The following is a 17,794-nucleotide window of genomic DNA, read 5'->3' on the forward strand; positions in this document are numbered from 1 at the left end:
CATAGATAAATTACATAGAGTTCTTTTATTATGAAAATATCCTCTTTTGAATTAAGACATCTAAGTAGAGTATCATCAAATCTCCTTCTTTATAATTTTTTCCAATGATGGTAAAATAAGATCAAAATTGGATACAAGCTTTATGTTGAGCGCAAGATAAGTATAAATGTCATTCAATACAAAGGCTTATTGGGACTAATAAGTTTACAGGTGAACTCTAATTTCAACACATCATATGCAAGTACCAAAATATTCTCGACTAAGAATTCACAATGTTGATTTTTCAATGGCATATCCAAAAGGGACCTAATTGTAACCATGGCATCTACTCCTTTATTTTAGTCCTTAGCATTCAACCATTAATGGTAGGTATGAAACCTTAACTATCATCTTTTCCCTAATGTTGGAACCTACTCTTGTATGCCCCTAATTGTAAAAGTTTTCTTGGTCTTATGTCTCCTTTGAAGACTCGATCATATTTTTCCTTCATTTATATCTAAATAAATATTCAATTTGCTCCTATAGTTGAATTCTACCTAAACATTATAATTTACCTTCTCCCCATTGTTTTTCATATGCCTAAAATTTCATAAATTTGGAAATTTAATAAGGGAACCGATATGTCATTTATTGACATTAGGTGAGGTTTCAAATTTCCCTTGCCTTAATACCTACATTTGATTCCCTACAACCTCACATTGTCCTATTTTTCAAATTTTAAGGAATCTATTAAATAACACATCTTTATTCATCTTCAATCCTTAATGGATTCCCCTTTCCTTTTCACACTTCTTGTTTACACATACAAACTTATTGTAATCACTTTTCCAAATGATATACAATACGTTACATTTCATGATTTCTCCTTTCCTTTTCCCACTTCCTCTCTCTTCCCTTCCTCAAAAATACCTTGGGTATGAAAAAGTTTGTATCCGCATTCCCTTGTGATGCTTATGTATACTTTGGGAAAGCATTTTCTTGAATCTTCAACCTTAATCCTGCAAAATATTTTTTATATATTATATTTGATAGGTCTTGCCAACTATAATTAAGATGACATGGCACTCTAAGAAAATTCAAAATCGTGTTGTATTCTAAATTTTAACTAATAAATAAATATGTTCAATCCTTCAGTCAAATGCATCTTATGGTCAAAGGGGAAACTTACATTTAAATATGCATTTGTGCTAGATAACTTCTCAAAAAGCCATCAAGATCTTCTTTTTATTTTGCAATTTACAATAGACGGACTACAGAAACCACAGATGGTGATCTTGTCATTCCCTGCACTAGGTCACTGCATTCCTCTATTGGAGCTCTCAAGGCTTGTTGCCTCCCAAGGATCTTCTCACACCACTCAGATTTAAAAGGAATGAGATAAATCAATTTCTGGAGTGTAGACAAGATGAATCCAATCATGAAGTTTCTATAGCCAATGTTACAGATCATCAGTAAAGGTGGATTGAGATTGGTACTTAATACTTTCACGGAGTTGGAATCTGAGAAACCTGATGATAAAACCAGTGTGGGCTAAAGGTCCCCTACTGTCGATGAGTTATTTTGGCTATGTGCTTGTGAAAGAATGGAAGGGGGATGATAATAGTGGTGATTCATCTCAGAATAAAATATATGTTATTTATGCTATAGTGAAAGTAGATGTACAGACTACTACAGTGATCTCAGATGTGCAGGTTTATGGATAGATGAGAGAGATTTTAAGATAGGTTCTTAGTGATGACAAAGGTAAAGAGATGGGAACGACTGCATAGAAGCCAGGCATTTGCAATTGAAATGCACAAGTGGCTAAAGATGAGACAAGAATAATCGAGTTTGTGCTAAGTTTGTACACATAATGGTTCTATTAGTTCAGTTTTAAGATTATGTATTCTAATTTAGTAGTAGGAATGAGGTTACCTATTATGGTTGTTTATTTTGTATTTTTTTAAGGGTTTAGATTGAGTTAAGTAAGCTTATGAGATAAGGGTGGATTGGTTTGGTTTGGTTTGGTTTCTTTTGATTGTTTTATTTAAGTCGATATAAATAAAATTATTTTGGAAAAGTTATGTTGTCATGAAAATACAATTTGTTGTTAATATTTTTAATGAGGTACTATTATCATATTGCATGGAAGACATCTAGTTTAGTTATGGTATCAAATATAGAGTAAGCATTTGTTAAGCTTTTTCTTCTATAATACATGTTGATAAGAGTATTAGTCTAGAATGCCTATGGTAATTGTAACTCATTTATCATTAATTTTTCAATGAAGTTATTTGGGTCATGAAAAAGCATTGTTGGTTACAATATGATAGGGTTTTACAAGTTTTCAAACCATGTTATTCTTTTATCTAACTTTATCATTGGTAGATATAAATTTGGTGAAAATTTTGGTTTTAAATTGTAGGCATCTACAACTTTAATTATTGTTGAAGATATATCGATGTAAGTCATTTGTTCCCATATCAAATAGTAAAAATGATCTAGTGAATGATATAAAATATTCCATTAAAAAAATTGAAACAAAAATTCTCAAGATAAACACAAAAAGTAAATTAATTTAAGTAGAATCTACTTACTAGAATAACACAAAGACAAAAATCAAATGAAAAATAAAATTAAAAAAATAACTTAAAACATTTTTTTTTTAATTTTATTCAAGATTATTTTCTGAAAATGATTTTATACTAGCTTTGTTTTTACTATTTTTTAGAGGAATGTTCATTATTTTTTGAAAATTTCTTGTTTGATTAGAGTTGTTTAATTTCTAAAATAATATATATTTTTCATAAGAAGTCTTTAAATGGTTTAAGAGCTTTATGCAACTAGTTTTGTGTAGTATAGTGTTGCTTGGAAATGATTTTGTGAAGAATTCACATCTACAACTACCTCTCATGAAAATAAATTATTCTTAAATATATTTTAAATATAAGGAGTGATGATAGAGTATAAATACTAGATTATTTAATTATATATGCTTATTGACTAAACTTTCTTACTTGAAATTAAATATGAACTCTCGCATCTAGATATATGAAAGTCCTTACATATGTAAAAATATTCTATTGATATGAGAGTCCTCGAGGACCTAGTTCATATTAAAATATCTTGCCTTCCTATGGTCACTTTCTTTGTAATGGGATATGGAAATTAGGTTATGGATGGAAGATACTTATGAATGAAAAAATAAGAATAGAATGTGAGATATTAGATTTTAGATATTTGGAGCCATGTGTAGGTATTTATGGGTATCAAAATTGTTTCTCCACCATCTTAAAAAATTGTTTCATCTTTAAGATAATTGGGTGTCATTAATAATGTAGAAGATGAGGCTCACCAACAAATTGAGAAGTGTTTAAATCCAATTGGTGAGATTGATTATTCTAGATGCTACATTTTGATCTCATTTTTTTACTCAGGAGTGTATTCTTGGAGATTCCATTAATAAGGTTTTAAACCAAATTGATTTTTAAAATTAGTAACTACACCCAATGTACACTTCACCCTTAAATATTTATCACTAGGTCAAGAAAAACTAGTCGCATAAAACATCTTATATAGATAATTTAATACCTTACACTTATAGTTGTATATAATTCTCATAGATATCATAGTGGTAATGTGCATGAATGTATGACATGATTCTTTGATTGTTTAGCTCATGTGGCATATAGAATGGTTAGAGAAAATGTTGAATATGATTTGTGTGAGATTTTGTGACGACAATTGTTATACAATATGAAGATGTCAAAGAGTGATATGTACCTATTTCGGAATGGTTCTCTAATTGTCTATTTAGTTTTCTATTTTCTACATCCCTTTCTTGGTATGGAGAATATTGCATGGAGAAATGATATGACCATTCGGTCACGAATCAAAGGTTACTTAGATGATTTGGAAGATAGCTATAATATGTGTAGAAATTTCTTTGAAAATCTCATAAGTGTTTTGGTTTTGAGGAATCAGATTCCCTAGGCCAAGGTTTTCGACTTGTATGAGAATGGCATTGTGTTTTTAGTTGATAAAGATAATTACTTTTTAGAAGTTGCACTTCTAAGGATTTCTTGGGCAACTCCATTACCTAATGAGGTTTTTGAAGATGAATGCATGAAATTAGCAGGAAAATTTTTGATGATGCAAAGGATTAGAGTGCAGGGAGGTTTGGAACAAAGGATGAGATTCTTGGAAGGTCCAGAATGTTGTTACTTGAAAAGAAAGTGAAGAAATATAGAAGGCCATTTGGAGAGGCATCTACCTCCCGTTCTTAAGTTCACAAGAAAATAAAAAGAGTTCCAAAGAAGAAGAAAATCATGCTGGTGAATATTGATAGTGATGATGAGGAAGAGAAATGAAGGCATAACAAGAAATTGTTTAGAGTGAGAAAGCAGAAAAAGAGTAGAGTGTTTCTGAGGAAGCATTTGATGATGATGATGATGGGCTTACAAAGGATAAAGTGCTTGATTTGATCAAGAAGCCCGACAATGTAAGTCAGTCGATGATTTATATCATAGTTATGTGTCTTATGAGCATGATGTTATTGAGAAAGCTTTTGTAAAGTATTTAGTGTAGAACAATTTGGTTGCTATTGATGTTGTTGATTGTCTTCTAAAGAAACTTGTTGAGTTGCTAATTGAGAGAATGGCTAAAGAAGATGATAAGGGATAATTTACTAAAGAATTTGCATGAGATGATGATAAAGAAACTATGTATAAAGGTACATCAGGTGTTGAATCTTAGTTTATTGAATTTTAGGAAATCTACCAAAGAGGGTAAGAAAGTGTATAAATTTTGTTTGGGGTGGCCTATTGCCACACAAAAGTTTAAAATTAAAATTGATCAGATTGAATCTTAGTTAGTTGTAATGGCTAAAGATTATAAAGTATCTACTGATATCTATGGCAAAGAAAGGGATAAGGTTCATAAATTGTATAATCAATTAGCTCTGAGAAGGAAATAAAGAGATGATTCATAAGAATGTTTGGAGAGCTAAGAGTTGATATTGAGTTAAAACTTTTCTCCTATTTGATATTTCTAGTTGAAGAAGAGAGTGTTGAGAAAGTTGCCAAGGACATAAATTCTTTTGATGATACTATGAATAAATGCATTGATTGTGATAGTCAGAGAAGAATTATGGATGCTACTATTCATGCTTGGAAGGCCTCAGTGATCGAATTGAAGAAGCAATTCAAAGTCATATGGCCAAATAAATTTAATTGATTTCAGTGTTTTAATGGTTTGTGGCCTTTGTCTTTGATGGCAAAGGGGGAGAAAGGTTACTGAAAAATATTTTAATATTTCTTTCTATCTATTTTCCTTTGAGATATTTGTTAGGGGGAGTTATTTTCAAGGTTTATCTATAAAAACATTTTTGGTTGTTTGCCATGAATAACAAAGGGGAAGAATGTTGTACATATGTGTTTTATTGTCATTTATGTCAAACCGTGTGGTTCGAATATGTTTTAAGTCTGGAAATCTATTGTATTGGAAGCGGCATTTAAATTTGTTCAAGTATGAGTTGATATGGTTTTGGAACAGAGATCTATATGATGGGTTCTATAGTTTGGTTCAGGCAGGTTGTGTTGGTTATTGATTCTATTGATTTCAGCATGATCAAGATTGTTGGAAGCATGTTTTGGATGGTATGAGTGTTGCATGTTTTGGTCTAGACTCTTTCTTATGCAAAAATATAATTAGTGAAAGATTTAGGCTATATTATCAAAATTGGATGTGATGTATATTTGGTCTGGTGATTCCGTGAGAAATATTCTTTTGGTTTGATGTTAGATTAGGTCCATTTTATGGTTCTTGTTTTACATTTTGGTATGGATTAATTATCTTGGTCAAAAGTGTTTGTACACATTATAATCTATCTTTTGGCCAACTTAGTGAGAAAGTTTTTCTTCCAATTCGATGTATATATATATGATGATTTGTTGAAAAGAGTGTTTATGTGATAGAATTGAGGAGAGGTATGAATGATATGCAAGCAAGTTGTGTATGCAAGATATTGATATAGAAATGCAATATCAAAAATCTCAATCGACACAATTCAATGCAACAAATGGTGCCTTCCTCCACATCATCAAAGGTTGTGTACTGCCATCTTTGTCCTTTTGTCCATTGGGATCGCTTTGTCAGCGTCAAGCTCGAATTTCACCAACTCTAGCGACCTGTCATCTTCAAGACTCTAGCATGGCGCGAAGACGTCCACGTGACATGCTATCATCCTGCAAATATGACAGTCTGCAAGTGGTCATTTGAGCATTATGCCTTTTCCTGGAAGGAATCGTAACATCTTTGCATGTGCCCACTGACTTTGGTTTCTCTTCTAGAGCCTATATATCTCCTGTTTGAAGACATTTTGAGTATCTTTTGGAAATTTTGGATCAATTCTTGCAAGTTGAAGCTTTTGGCGATCTCCTTGGGTGATATTATCAGTTTTTCACAACACCACCATTGTTGCACTCAGTCAAACAAAATTATAGTACTATTATTCACAAGTCTTTGAAGGGGAGTTCACTTATTCTTCTTATTTTGTTTTGTATATTCATACTTATTTATCTTAATCTATTATCATCTTTCTGTTATCTTTATTACTAATTTCTTCGTGGCTTTATCTGGGTTGTTCATGGAGGTGGAAACACCAAAGCGAGGGTTTGACGAAGAAAAAATCCAAAACACAACCCCCAACATTTTCTTTTCTTATTTGTGTGTAGGCTTACGATGGTGAGAAAACTAACTGTCTTGTGGGAGGCTTCAATCGTGGACCCGCTGTGAGCTTCTATCATTTTCCCTTATTTTATATTTTGGAATATCCTGCTCATTTCATTTTCCCACATTTCTTAATTAATAGTTGAGTTTTTTGTCTTTGTTGTATGGATTTTGTACCCTATTCGTGTAGCACGACAACATGTTGCATTGGTGTCCTAGTTCTACACACTCGTCCTAAGGACAAAGGTTAAATAGAGTCATTTGACAGTTCCATTTGTTGTTTGATAACTTAGTTTTGCATTTTTCATCCCTTGGCTCACCCTTAGTGCCAGTTTAAGTGAGGTAGTGGCGAATAGGTTTGTTCCTTTCACTTTAGCACCTTGGGGGTAAAAAATCTCCTCTACATTTTAGTGAACCCGACGTGAAGCTAGTTTTGTTTTTGCATCATTTAGATCATTGTATGTATCTAATTAAAATCTAAAAAAAAAATTAAAAAGAAAAGAACCCTTTTACATCTTTGTTTTAGAATTTGCATATGGTTTAGTTCATTCCATACAGTTTACATCCTTCTTTTAGTATTTGCATTTGTTTCTTTATCTTTAGAAAACCTTATTATAAGACAAAACCTTTCATGTCCTTGCAGTGTAGTCTTAGCATCGCAAGGCTTGTCTATGAGCTTCACGACCCAAAATGCCATAGGAGTAGTAGTTAAGAGGACATCTAGATGGACTTTCCCCCCCGATTGTTATAGTCCTCCTCTATCAGATGCGATTATCAAAGATACTTTGCCTGACCTAAATGAGTTTCTCACCTCTCATACTCCACCATTCATGGGGAGCTTGTCAGTTACTAGTTCTCAGAACAACTCCTCGACGAATTCTTTGTCACCTTCTCCTCTTATTGTTGACCATGAAATTCCACTGTCACTATTGAATTCATGTATATTTTTAACATTGTTATTTGTTAATGGTCATGCAGTATGTGTTGCCTGCAGAAATACGAAACACTTTTGATCGTGATGTTAGGTTAACTATTTACAAACTATCAAAATATTTGAGGTATTTTGAATCAATCATTCCTACGCTTCCATGACTTACATTTTTGAAGTAATCATAAGTCTTTATTGTAATACATGTTGATACTTGTAGGTGGGTCTCATCGAAAGAGATACATCTAGATGACTTGAAGTATTGGAAAATGAATGTTTCACTTTTGATGTGTGATATTCAAATGTGCTTCCCTCCAAGCTTTTTTAATTCTCAAGAGCACCACCTTGTACACCTAGTAGAAGAGATTGAACAGTGTGGTCCTATTCATATTCAAACAATGTGGCTTGTGGAGAGATATATGAAGGTTTTAAAACAATTTGTTAGGCAAAAGGCTCGACCAGAGGGGTCCATGGTTGAGGGGTACATGGTTTTCCAAGCGATGGTTCATTTGAGTGAGTACTTACCTCAATTGCATCTCAAAGCTCCTCGATTATGGAATTATAACCAACCTCAATAATTTGAAGGAGAAAAATTAGAGGGTCAAGGGACTTCAAAGACGATAAAAGGTATACAAAAATGTTGGAAGTAGTTGTTTTTATCTTAAATTTTATAATACATGCTTTTAAATAATTATTAATTCATTGAACAATTATATTTGTCATTGTAGATGCTAAGGAGTGGGAAGCATTACATTTGTATGTTGCATACAATTCTGAATTTATGTTGGAATGGATGGAGAAGTACGCTGAACAAAAAAAATTAGAGGATGAAAAGGCATGGGCCAATATATATAATATACATGGTCAAAACACTGCTCGAGGATTGCCCACAAGCCATAAAAGAAAACGGCCAGAGAGATGCTCGTGGAATTGGCTAAAGACCAATATTGAACATGAGGCAACAATAGGGAGGAATAGAGTGACACAAAAACAACTGAATTTCGTCAAAGGATATATAAATGGGGAGGTGATACATATATAGTAACATATTGGAGATATTCAATAAATTGTCTTTTAACTTTTGTATTCTCGAATCTAATTAGCTAATATTTATATGAATTTAGGTAACATATTACAAAGGAATGTAGAATTTTGGTCATCAATTTTGCATCAAAAAGGTTGATGAAAAGAGACAAACTTATGATTGTGGAGTTTCAGCATCATTTGAGGTGGAGAGTCATTCACATGCAAATGATAGACACTCGATCACAAGCACACTTTGCTATTATGGAGTGTTGGGGGATATTATAGAGCTTGATTTTATGTATTTCAAGAAAGTTATTTTTCATGTTGAATGGTACAAGCTTATCAAAGTGGGTGAAGAAAAAACTATCTTTTTGCACAACAATGGATTCCATATGATCAATACATCTAGGTTTGAAGCCACCTCTGAACCTTATGTGTTTCCAAATCAATGTGACCAGATATTTCTCATTCCAAATTTAGAACAACATGGTTGGTCATTTGTGATTGATTATGATCCAAGAGGATGAAGAGTAACATATGTTGAAGACAATGAAGATGCAAAAGTCCCCCCTGATGATGAAAATAGCGCAGATGGAGATGATGAAAATTTTATTGTCAATGATGCATATGACCAGGATGACGATCATGACGAGATCCTTGAAGTATTTGAAGGACATGTGCAACCAGATGGGCATCAAGTCCATGAAGATGATGAATTTATTGATTTTCATTTGCCTATAGTTGAAGGTGATGAAGATCATGAAAACGCTAGTATTAATTTATTTGTTGATTTAGGACCCATTGATGATGGGGTATTTATGCCATCAGATGAGGAAATTTCATGTGAGGATGACATTATTTGATCACCATGATGGTTGTAAGGATTTAATACAATTTAATTAATATTTTATAATTTACATCTCTGTTGGGACTGTTCATATTGTCTTTTCTTTTCATAAGGTCAATTAGACCACAAATGCACTATTTTTGGTCTTTATGAATACTTATTGGAATCACTATTTGTTGGTATGAAGTTTCTCGTACAAAGTTACAATCTTGCTTACCTATAATTTGTTCTAACCTTTCTTGTAATGGCTTCCATGGTAGGGACTAGTTCTTATGATTGCAATTTTTTAATGATGTGCTAATTGTCTCTAACTGTTATGAATGTTCTTATCTTTGACAGTGAATGTATATTTTGGTTTCACACATTATTATTTGTTAATGAGGGATCACTTCTCTGAGACATTCGTTTGGCTTTGTGACTGTTGAAGACAAAATCTTGTGTTGTTCATTGGGACTTTTTACATGATGTTCTCATTAAGTACATTCTGATATGCTGTCATAATTCTGAAACAGAATGAAGATTGAAATACAAGTATTCGTAATGGTTGTCTTTTTTTTGGATATGCATAGTATACGCTTTCACAAATACATTTGTTGTCAAAGATTGTTTCTTTGGCTCCTTCATCATGATTGTGTGTGATTGAGTCTATGGGTGTTACTATTTCAATATGTCTCTTCATTGATCTCTTTGTGCATTAAGGGCTGCTACAAGGCATAATTTGTGATAAGCTTCATGTGCCTGGGCATGACTGTAGTAAGATGTTCACTTAGGAGGCTTCTTCTTTTGACTCATGAACATCTTAATGATTGTGTTAAAGTCTTCTATATGCCTCTGTGTATGCTTATTATTGTCTTTTACAGATTATTTGCTCTAAAGGTTTCTACTTGGGCCAAAGGTTTCTATTTGCTCTAAAGGTTTCTATTTGGGCCATCACATGCCTCCCTAGGACTGATTTTGATGATAAACACTTAAAAGATCTATGTTTCTATGTTTGAACTTTCTATTAGTTCTTTTGAATATCATATGATTATTATTTTTCTATAGAATTGCAACAAGGATTGTCCCTATGATAAGTTGAGTGTGACACTTATTTCTGCAACTTTCATCCTAGGCATATGATGCTGACATGATTTGAGAACATTTCAAATTCTTTGACTACTATTATTTTTTCTTCATTTTTGGCTGCATTTCATGGGGTCCTCTTATATCAACCTCAGTCATGAAATGGTTGTCACCAATTGGTTGTACTAGCTGCTACATGTTGTTTCATATTGCGCATGATCTTTGCTATCCTTATCATTACAATAACAATAATATTTACTCATTTCCTCTCATACTGTAGTTGTTCTTCTCTCTTCAAACTGTCAAAAGCTCTTGACTTTGTCTTTATTGCTATAGAATTGTGTGTGACTTTGACTTACTAAAAAGGCTTATGATTATCATATGGTTTGTTTTTTACATGCCTTTATGAAGGTCTCGGGTTTGCATTCTAAATGATTGGCATATTATTCCTTCGAACCCCTTTTGATCTAGATTGCTTAGAGAGTATTGTGAATGCTCAGTATCTTGAGACTTACTATTATGAATATTGTCCTTGAAGTGTCATTCCAAACACCATTCTTTTAGGTTCTTAGAAAGATACAAAGTAAGAATGCTATGGGATTTTTATGGCTACTAATCTGCCCTTAATATTGTTGTCGACTGAGATTTGGTTTAGAATAAATCCTTATTCTTTGCGATATTATAATCTTTTTCTGTATTTTCAAATTTTGTAGAGTATGCAAAACATTTGCTAGTGACCATGGGTACTCTACGCATACATTCTCTAATAAATATTTTCTTATTTTATGTCATTATGTGCCTTTTTAAGAATGTGGGTATGGGTGCAACCGATTCTTCTATGGGGGATCCTTTGATCTTAAATGCTTTGATTGATATGTTAGAAAATGGACAATGGCAACAAATTACTATGATGGTGCATGAGGTAAGCTTGAAATTTGTCTTTTATATGCTAAATTATCTTATTTTCCCTATTATATTATGTTAATTTGTGTTTGTGGAATGCAGGCCATCTCAAAAGTAACTCCATCTTGTGTGAATCTTGTTGGCATGAAGGATCCAGATGTGCCCTCCAATACATCTACTATTATGGTAGAGGTAAGATTCAATCATATGTTTGTGTGGGTTTGATTGTGTTATTGTCACCTATTATACCATTCTAATATTGTATTTGTGCCTTATAGGATGTCTCAAGGATTACTCCAACAAACACTGATGTTCCTAATGTGGGTTCAGTCAAAGTTCTCCCACCAACATCCGAACAAGTTTCCTTGAGGAGTCTCATAGATTCCCAATCAATAATACTAAGGCTCCTACTAGATACTCCTAAAAATGTTCCAATCAGACAAGAGATAAGTGAACAAATTCAGTTATGGGAAAGGCCATTATTGGAGAGTGCAGGGCCTACCTCAGATGAACAGGTAAAATTAATTATATATTTTCATTTTCACAATTTTACAATTAATGATTTTTAATTTTGTTTTTCTTTCTTTAAACACTGTGATTAGAACTATGGATACTGTCAAACAATCTTTCTCTTTACTGTCTGATCTTCATTCTTATTGACTACTGCAACTTGAACAGTGATGTCTCCAAGACTGTCTTGGATCATCTTCATACTACTAGCTGCTTAGAAATAGTTTCATATTTTGGTTGGGTTTCTGATAATTCACAATCTCACTGTAAATATAGGAAATAAATGACAAAGTGGTTGATGCAACTATAGGAGCATCTACCTCAACCCAGAGGACTACAACAATATCCTCAATGACTACAAAAGGAAAGCAAGAAGTTACAATCTTGCTCACCTCAGAAGGAAATGTCTTGAAGGATGAAGTAGGGTTAAAATTCTTTCACTTTATTTTTCATCGTGCTAAACAATTATTCGGCAATACCATTCAAATAGATTGGAGGAAGCAATCCAATGCTAAGAAAGATGACCTTTTTAAAGATGTCATAACAACATTTGGAAATCTGGGTTTCAATAAGGAAATTATTGTAGATATTGCATGAAAATACATGCACTCTAAAAGAGACAATTTAAGGTCGAAGCTGACAAAAGACTTGAGATATCCACATCCAGCTTGGATCACAGACCAAGTGACATGGGAAGAACTTACGAAAGATGCCAAATTTAAGAGGAAGGTCTAGAATAATCCAAACTATAGGTCATCTGCATGAGGAGGATTGAGAAGATGCCTTCGAGATACAGCAAAAGCAACCCAATCTAGGGTGTCAAGTATTGGATCCCATAAATTAGGATCTGGTGGGTACAATAGAATTTGTGGTGGTTTGGTGAGTGAATATTATCATCTGCTGTATTTTCTATTTCATAAAAAAAGTCATGACAAACTTGTGAGTTAATTGTATCTTATGATTCATTATACCTTATAAATTTGGTTATGTCTATTTATGTAGGTTCACTATTTTCAAAAGGAAGCTTCAGAGGATGACCTAAAATATGCTTTATTACATGGTTCCCAAGGCCTACGACAACATATGCTAGATCAAGGGGAGAAATTAGTGAGTGGTCACGAATCTGAGGTAAGTTCTTTATAATATTATATGACATGCAATAATTCAAGTAGAGGTTTTAAGTTATTTAAATAAGTGAAATTGTGTCGTGTATAGGAAGCCCAACAATCAAACTCATCAGGTAGTGAGCATGAAGAGGAGCTAGAGGATCATGATGAATTGTTTGTTGCACACAATGATTCGACTATCATTCCTGAAACTCGGGAGGAAACCATCCTTGAATTTCAACAAGTGGGAGACAACAATATTGAGGAGGGTGTTCAATGTGATGAACAATCCACACCCACAATCAAAAAAGTGCCTCGTAGAAAGAGGACAAAAAGCAAGAAGATGGATAGAAACAAATGAAAACAAGACATGTTTGCTTCCTATCATTGTTCAGAATTCATTACTATTATAAACCTAATTTATATAGCATCATATTTGTTTAATGAATACTTGTGAATTTATTCACTTTTACAAATGGATTTCTGATTTCACTTCTGTTCTCTATTGAACAGTACATTATTTCCAAATATGTTTGAGAATAAAGTTTGGTATTTTTTTGGTATCTCCCTCAAGTCATATTTAAGTGCTTCAAAGTTCTAATCTGACTGTTAAATTGAGTTTTTCATGGATCAGCAAAGACTAAACTTCACGATTAACTCAAATTTAGGACTTAGTATTATGTTTGGTTGGTGTTATTATCTTTGGCTACATCTATACTGTAAAAAGAATCATCAAGATTTATAATCTTCTAAAAAGGACAATTCCTTAAATATTTTCTAGTTGTGAGTTTTTTGTGAGCAATTATCAATATTTGAAAGCTTCTAAAAAGGTATGTTTCCTTAAATAGAACGCCATGGCTATGTATCAAGATTTCTATGTATCTAATGATGGATATGCAATGCAAGATGGAACGCCATGGATAGGCAACAACCCTCAAGACCATCCTAGGATGATTCAGGTACTGGATTATTACACTCTATCAATACCTGATGAGAATGTTGATTGTTAGTAATTCATGCACTCTTGAATGTATTTTCTTTTCTTTTTTTTATCACGTTTGTCAGCATTTTGCAAAAGGCCACAGGTTACCAATTTCTTGTTTTTGTTTTTCATTTCAGGTATTCTTAGGTCATATTAGGGCACTTGACATTGTTGGAAATGAACTACCCCTCTTAGTTTATGTATCTCATAAAAGAGGCCCGGTTTCCAACACCACAAGAGAGCTGGTGCAATGAAGGCATTGGTATATACCTTTCGCAGTATTCAAGTTTATTTTTTTATAATATTGTTATAAAATATATCTGCTTCTGTATCTTATTATTAACAACAATGATCATTTATATTTGGGGAATTCAGATTTGTGTTTTTGTTGTGTTTCTGCTGTCTTCACCGACAGGACACTGCAATTTGATTAGGGTTTTAACAGTGGATGGCACCGACCACATAGCTACAGTCTCTGTTTCCACCCTTTGTGCCAAGCACATTGCAGAACTGGTTTTCCAGGCCGGGTTTAGAGATTTCAAAAACTTTTTATTCCAGTACAACAACATCAGCATAGCCCCAGGTAAGTACCCAACTCTGGCACTAGATTTTTGTACTCTTCAGCTGATTTCTTCTGTCATTTTAGAGAAATTTCTTCTTTGGTAGGGTTCTGTAGTATTTTTCCATTTCATTAGGCTTTCTTTCTAGAGATTTTCGTTCATGCTTTGTGTGATTATCTTTGTTGGAGGGTTGTGGAAGAGATCTCTTCACTAAACAGTGGTGGGAAGAATGATTTCCGTTCATGAAAATCTATTTGCCTCTACACATAAAATCCCTTTTAATTGTGGCCTAGAATGAGAGGATCGCGGACTGTCCTTCCAGAGGTCATGTTAATAAGCCCAATCCAGCTTCTTTTTATTTATTCCTTCATTGCTTTCTCATTGAGTATGAAGGGCAGAGGCGCGACCCCCAGTCGAGTGCTAGAGTCCTTGACCAACTATAGCAGATACCGAAGCAACATCTGAGTTAGTAGCAAAGACGGGTAGCATCGCAGCCAATTCAAAAGCCCCTTTGAAAACGAGTTAACTCTCGTGAAAGATTGGATAACTGGGGTGGGGGGCGCCTATAGATAGATAGTCGGCTATCTATCTTCTACAATTTGAGGTTTTAATAACTGACAAAGATCTGTATATAGATCATTTACTCAAACATAGTGCTAAACAAAGACCTCAAATTGGATTAATTTATTATCATAACAGTTGCAATTGTAACAGTATTCTTTATTGAACTAGATCTATATCAACTGGGTCATTGGAAGCTTCAAGACATCTCGAGCGATCATGGCTGGAGGAACAAAAGACAGATCTATTACCGTCACAGCTACACTTTCTCACCCTAAACTATTCCCTCTTTTTCTCCCATGGCTCAAATGGTAAAAGTGGGTGATGTCGGTGAGGCTCCTACCTCCCCTGTAACTTTGTGCCTGAGTCATATTCGGTGAGGTTCATTGTTCCTTAGTTTTATTAGTACCCTATTAGTTCATTCTAAATCTATTGCTTAGTAAGAATGTGCATTGTGAGGAAAAATGTTTGGCATATTTGCTTCAAATTATTGCTTCTGCCCATTAAGTTGTTTTCAAGCATGTCAAAACATTTTGTGTTCTACACAATATTCCTTCAAATTTAAAGTGAACTAATTCAGCGCTATCTGTGCAGTCAATCTTTGAGAAATTTGATAGAGATCGTAGTGGGAAGATTGATAACATGGAACTTCGCGATGCTCTTCGCCAATTGGGATATACAATACCACAGCCAGTTTTACAACTTTTGCTTACAAAGTATGACAGGACAGGCCAAGACAGTGGAATCGATTATGACAAATTCATGAGTATGTTCTTTTACATTTCATGTCGCCACTTTGCTCTCTATAATAGCATACCAACTGAACTAGTATTTTAATGATGAAAATACTTTTTCTGGGTCAAAACTCAATCCTGGGCACTATAGTTTTTTTTTTTAAATTCGGAATTGTGTTTCTCATCTGTTAGTCTCTCTATTTCAGTCGCAAGTATATATGTTACTTCTCTAAGACATTTTTATTTTCTATTTTATGTGCAGGTGTGGCATAATTGTGAAGGTACAATTGATTAAAAAATACATTATGTTCCAGTTATATAAGGAGACACCCCTTGTTCTGCAAACCAAATGAACTAGAGTCAGGGAAATGATAATGAACAGTAGTGATAGTAGTGTGCCAGTAATTTGTAATATTGTTAGATATTCTACTTTAGCCGTTTCTACACCTAGATTGATGTCTATTTTGATATCTCATATATATATGCATTGTCTTACTATAGGGGCTTACTGAAAAGTTCAAGGAGAAAGACAAAAGGTGCACTGGCACAACCACTAGGTTTTCCTGGTTTTGAAATTTCTTGCGAAAGAAACTCTAGTTATGACCCTGAAATCCCCTACCTAACAACACTTACGAGAGAAGTACAAGTTCTAAATATCTCTTATGACCACATTCTGGTTGACGTTGTTGCCTCGTATGTTTTACCGTGCAAGGACATTTATACCAAAGCATTCAACCTTTCTGACGAAGGGGTTTTCAAGATTTCTGGAGCTAGTACTCTAACCTATGAAGAGTTCATGCTCACGGTTTTACCCTTCATTGTTGCTTAGGGAGATTAGTGCTTGAACAGAGTCTTGTTAAAGTGTGTGTTAATTTGATGGAATAAGTCTAAATAAGGCAGAAATATATATCTATGTATGAGTTAGTAGTACTGAAGGATTTGGCTGGTGGTCATAAGGAAACTGTGTTTCTGTGAAGACATTGCTACCTTCTTTTGTAAAGAACTTTGTGGTAATCTTTTGTTGTGAAGACTCTGCTACCATTTCCTATTTACTGTATCCAATATTCTCTCGAGAAACACCACATCATTATGTAATATACAAAACATTGAAAATAAATATAATTATTATTGTATTTCTTTTTAATAATTTTGTTATGGTATTTTGTTCAATGTTTTGTAAGAAATTAGATATTGAAAATAATTACCTTGAATCTTCTCTTGCTATTTAGAAACATTGAAGGTTGAAACCTATACAAAAAAATATTTTAAAATAAATTTTTTTTTTTTTAATAAATTTTGATTGAAAACTACACAATTTATTTTAAAAATAAATTGTTTATTTTTTTTAATACATTTTTTTATACTGTCTTTCAAGAGACAATAGTTGAGGTCTAAAGACGTATTGTCTCTCGAGAGACAATATGATTTTAATCTCAATTATTTTCTGTAGAGAGACAATATGTCTTTAAATCCCAACTTGTGTCTCTAAAGAGACAAAAGTGAAATCATCTCTACAAAGACAAAGAAAACAACATGAATGGACAATTCATTCATACAAAGCTGCTTCATTTGGACACACCATACCAATAAAAACCATTTCCCACTATTCCTTTCCCCTTCCCAAAATGCGCGCACCATACAAACAAAAATTCCCGCTATTCCTTTGCCCCTTGCCAAATGCATGTCTTTTGTCTTAATTTTTTAATTCAAGACAATCAAAATAATTTTAATTTTTAATTTTAGATAATTAAAATAACACTTTAAATGATTGAGACAAAAGATTAATTTTGTCTTATAAAAATGTCTTAAACTACCCCTTTATGTAGTAGTGTTTAGAGAACTCTCGCTTCAAGCTATCTTGACCCAA

General features: G+C 33.3%; 1 protein-coding gene across 1 annotated transcript; it reads left to right on the forward strand.

Moving 5' to 3' along the window:
• The first annotated feature begins 12,587 nt into the window (after positions 1 to 12,587).
• On the forward strand, positions 12,588 to 13,586 carry LOC131858100 (uncharacterized). Its single transcript, XM_059211085.1, has 3 exons — positions 12,588 to 12,713; positions 12,987 to 13,112; positions 13,200 to 13,586. Exons 1-3 carry the CDS (start codon positions 12,588 to 12,590, stop codon positions 13,449 to 13,451), a joined length of 504 nt encoding a protein of 167 aa, XP_059067068.1. The 3' UTR covers positions 13,452 to 13,586.
• The last annotated feature ends 4,208 nt before the right edge of the window (positions 13,587 to 17,794 follow it).

This window comes from Cryptomeria japonica, chromosome 1 (assembly GCF_030272615.1).
Source record: "Cryptomeria japonica chromosome 1, Sugi_1.0, whole genome shotgun sequence".
Lineage (NCBI taxonomy): Eukaryota > Viridiplantae > Streptophyta > Pinopsida > Cupressales > Cupressaceae > Cryptomeria > Cryptomeria japonica.

Coding starts and splice junctions, on each gene's coding strand:
- LOC131858100 (XM_059211085.1), top strand. CDS start 12,588: ATGCACTCTAAAAGAGACAATTTAAGGTCGAAGCTGACAAAAGACTTG. Junction 12,714..12,986: donor ATGCCAAATTTAAGAGGAAG/GTCTAGAATAAT, acceptor CTATTTATGTAG/GTTCACTATTTTCAAAAGGA. Junction 13,113..13,199: donor TGAGTGGTCACGAATCTGAG/GTAAGTTCTTTA, acceptor TGTCGTGTATAG/GAAGCCCAACAATCAAACTC.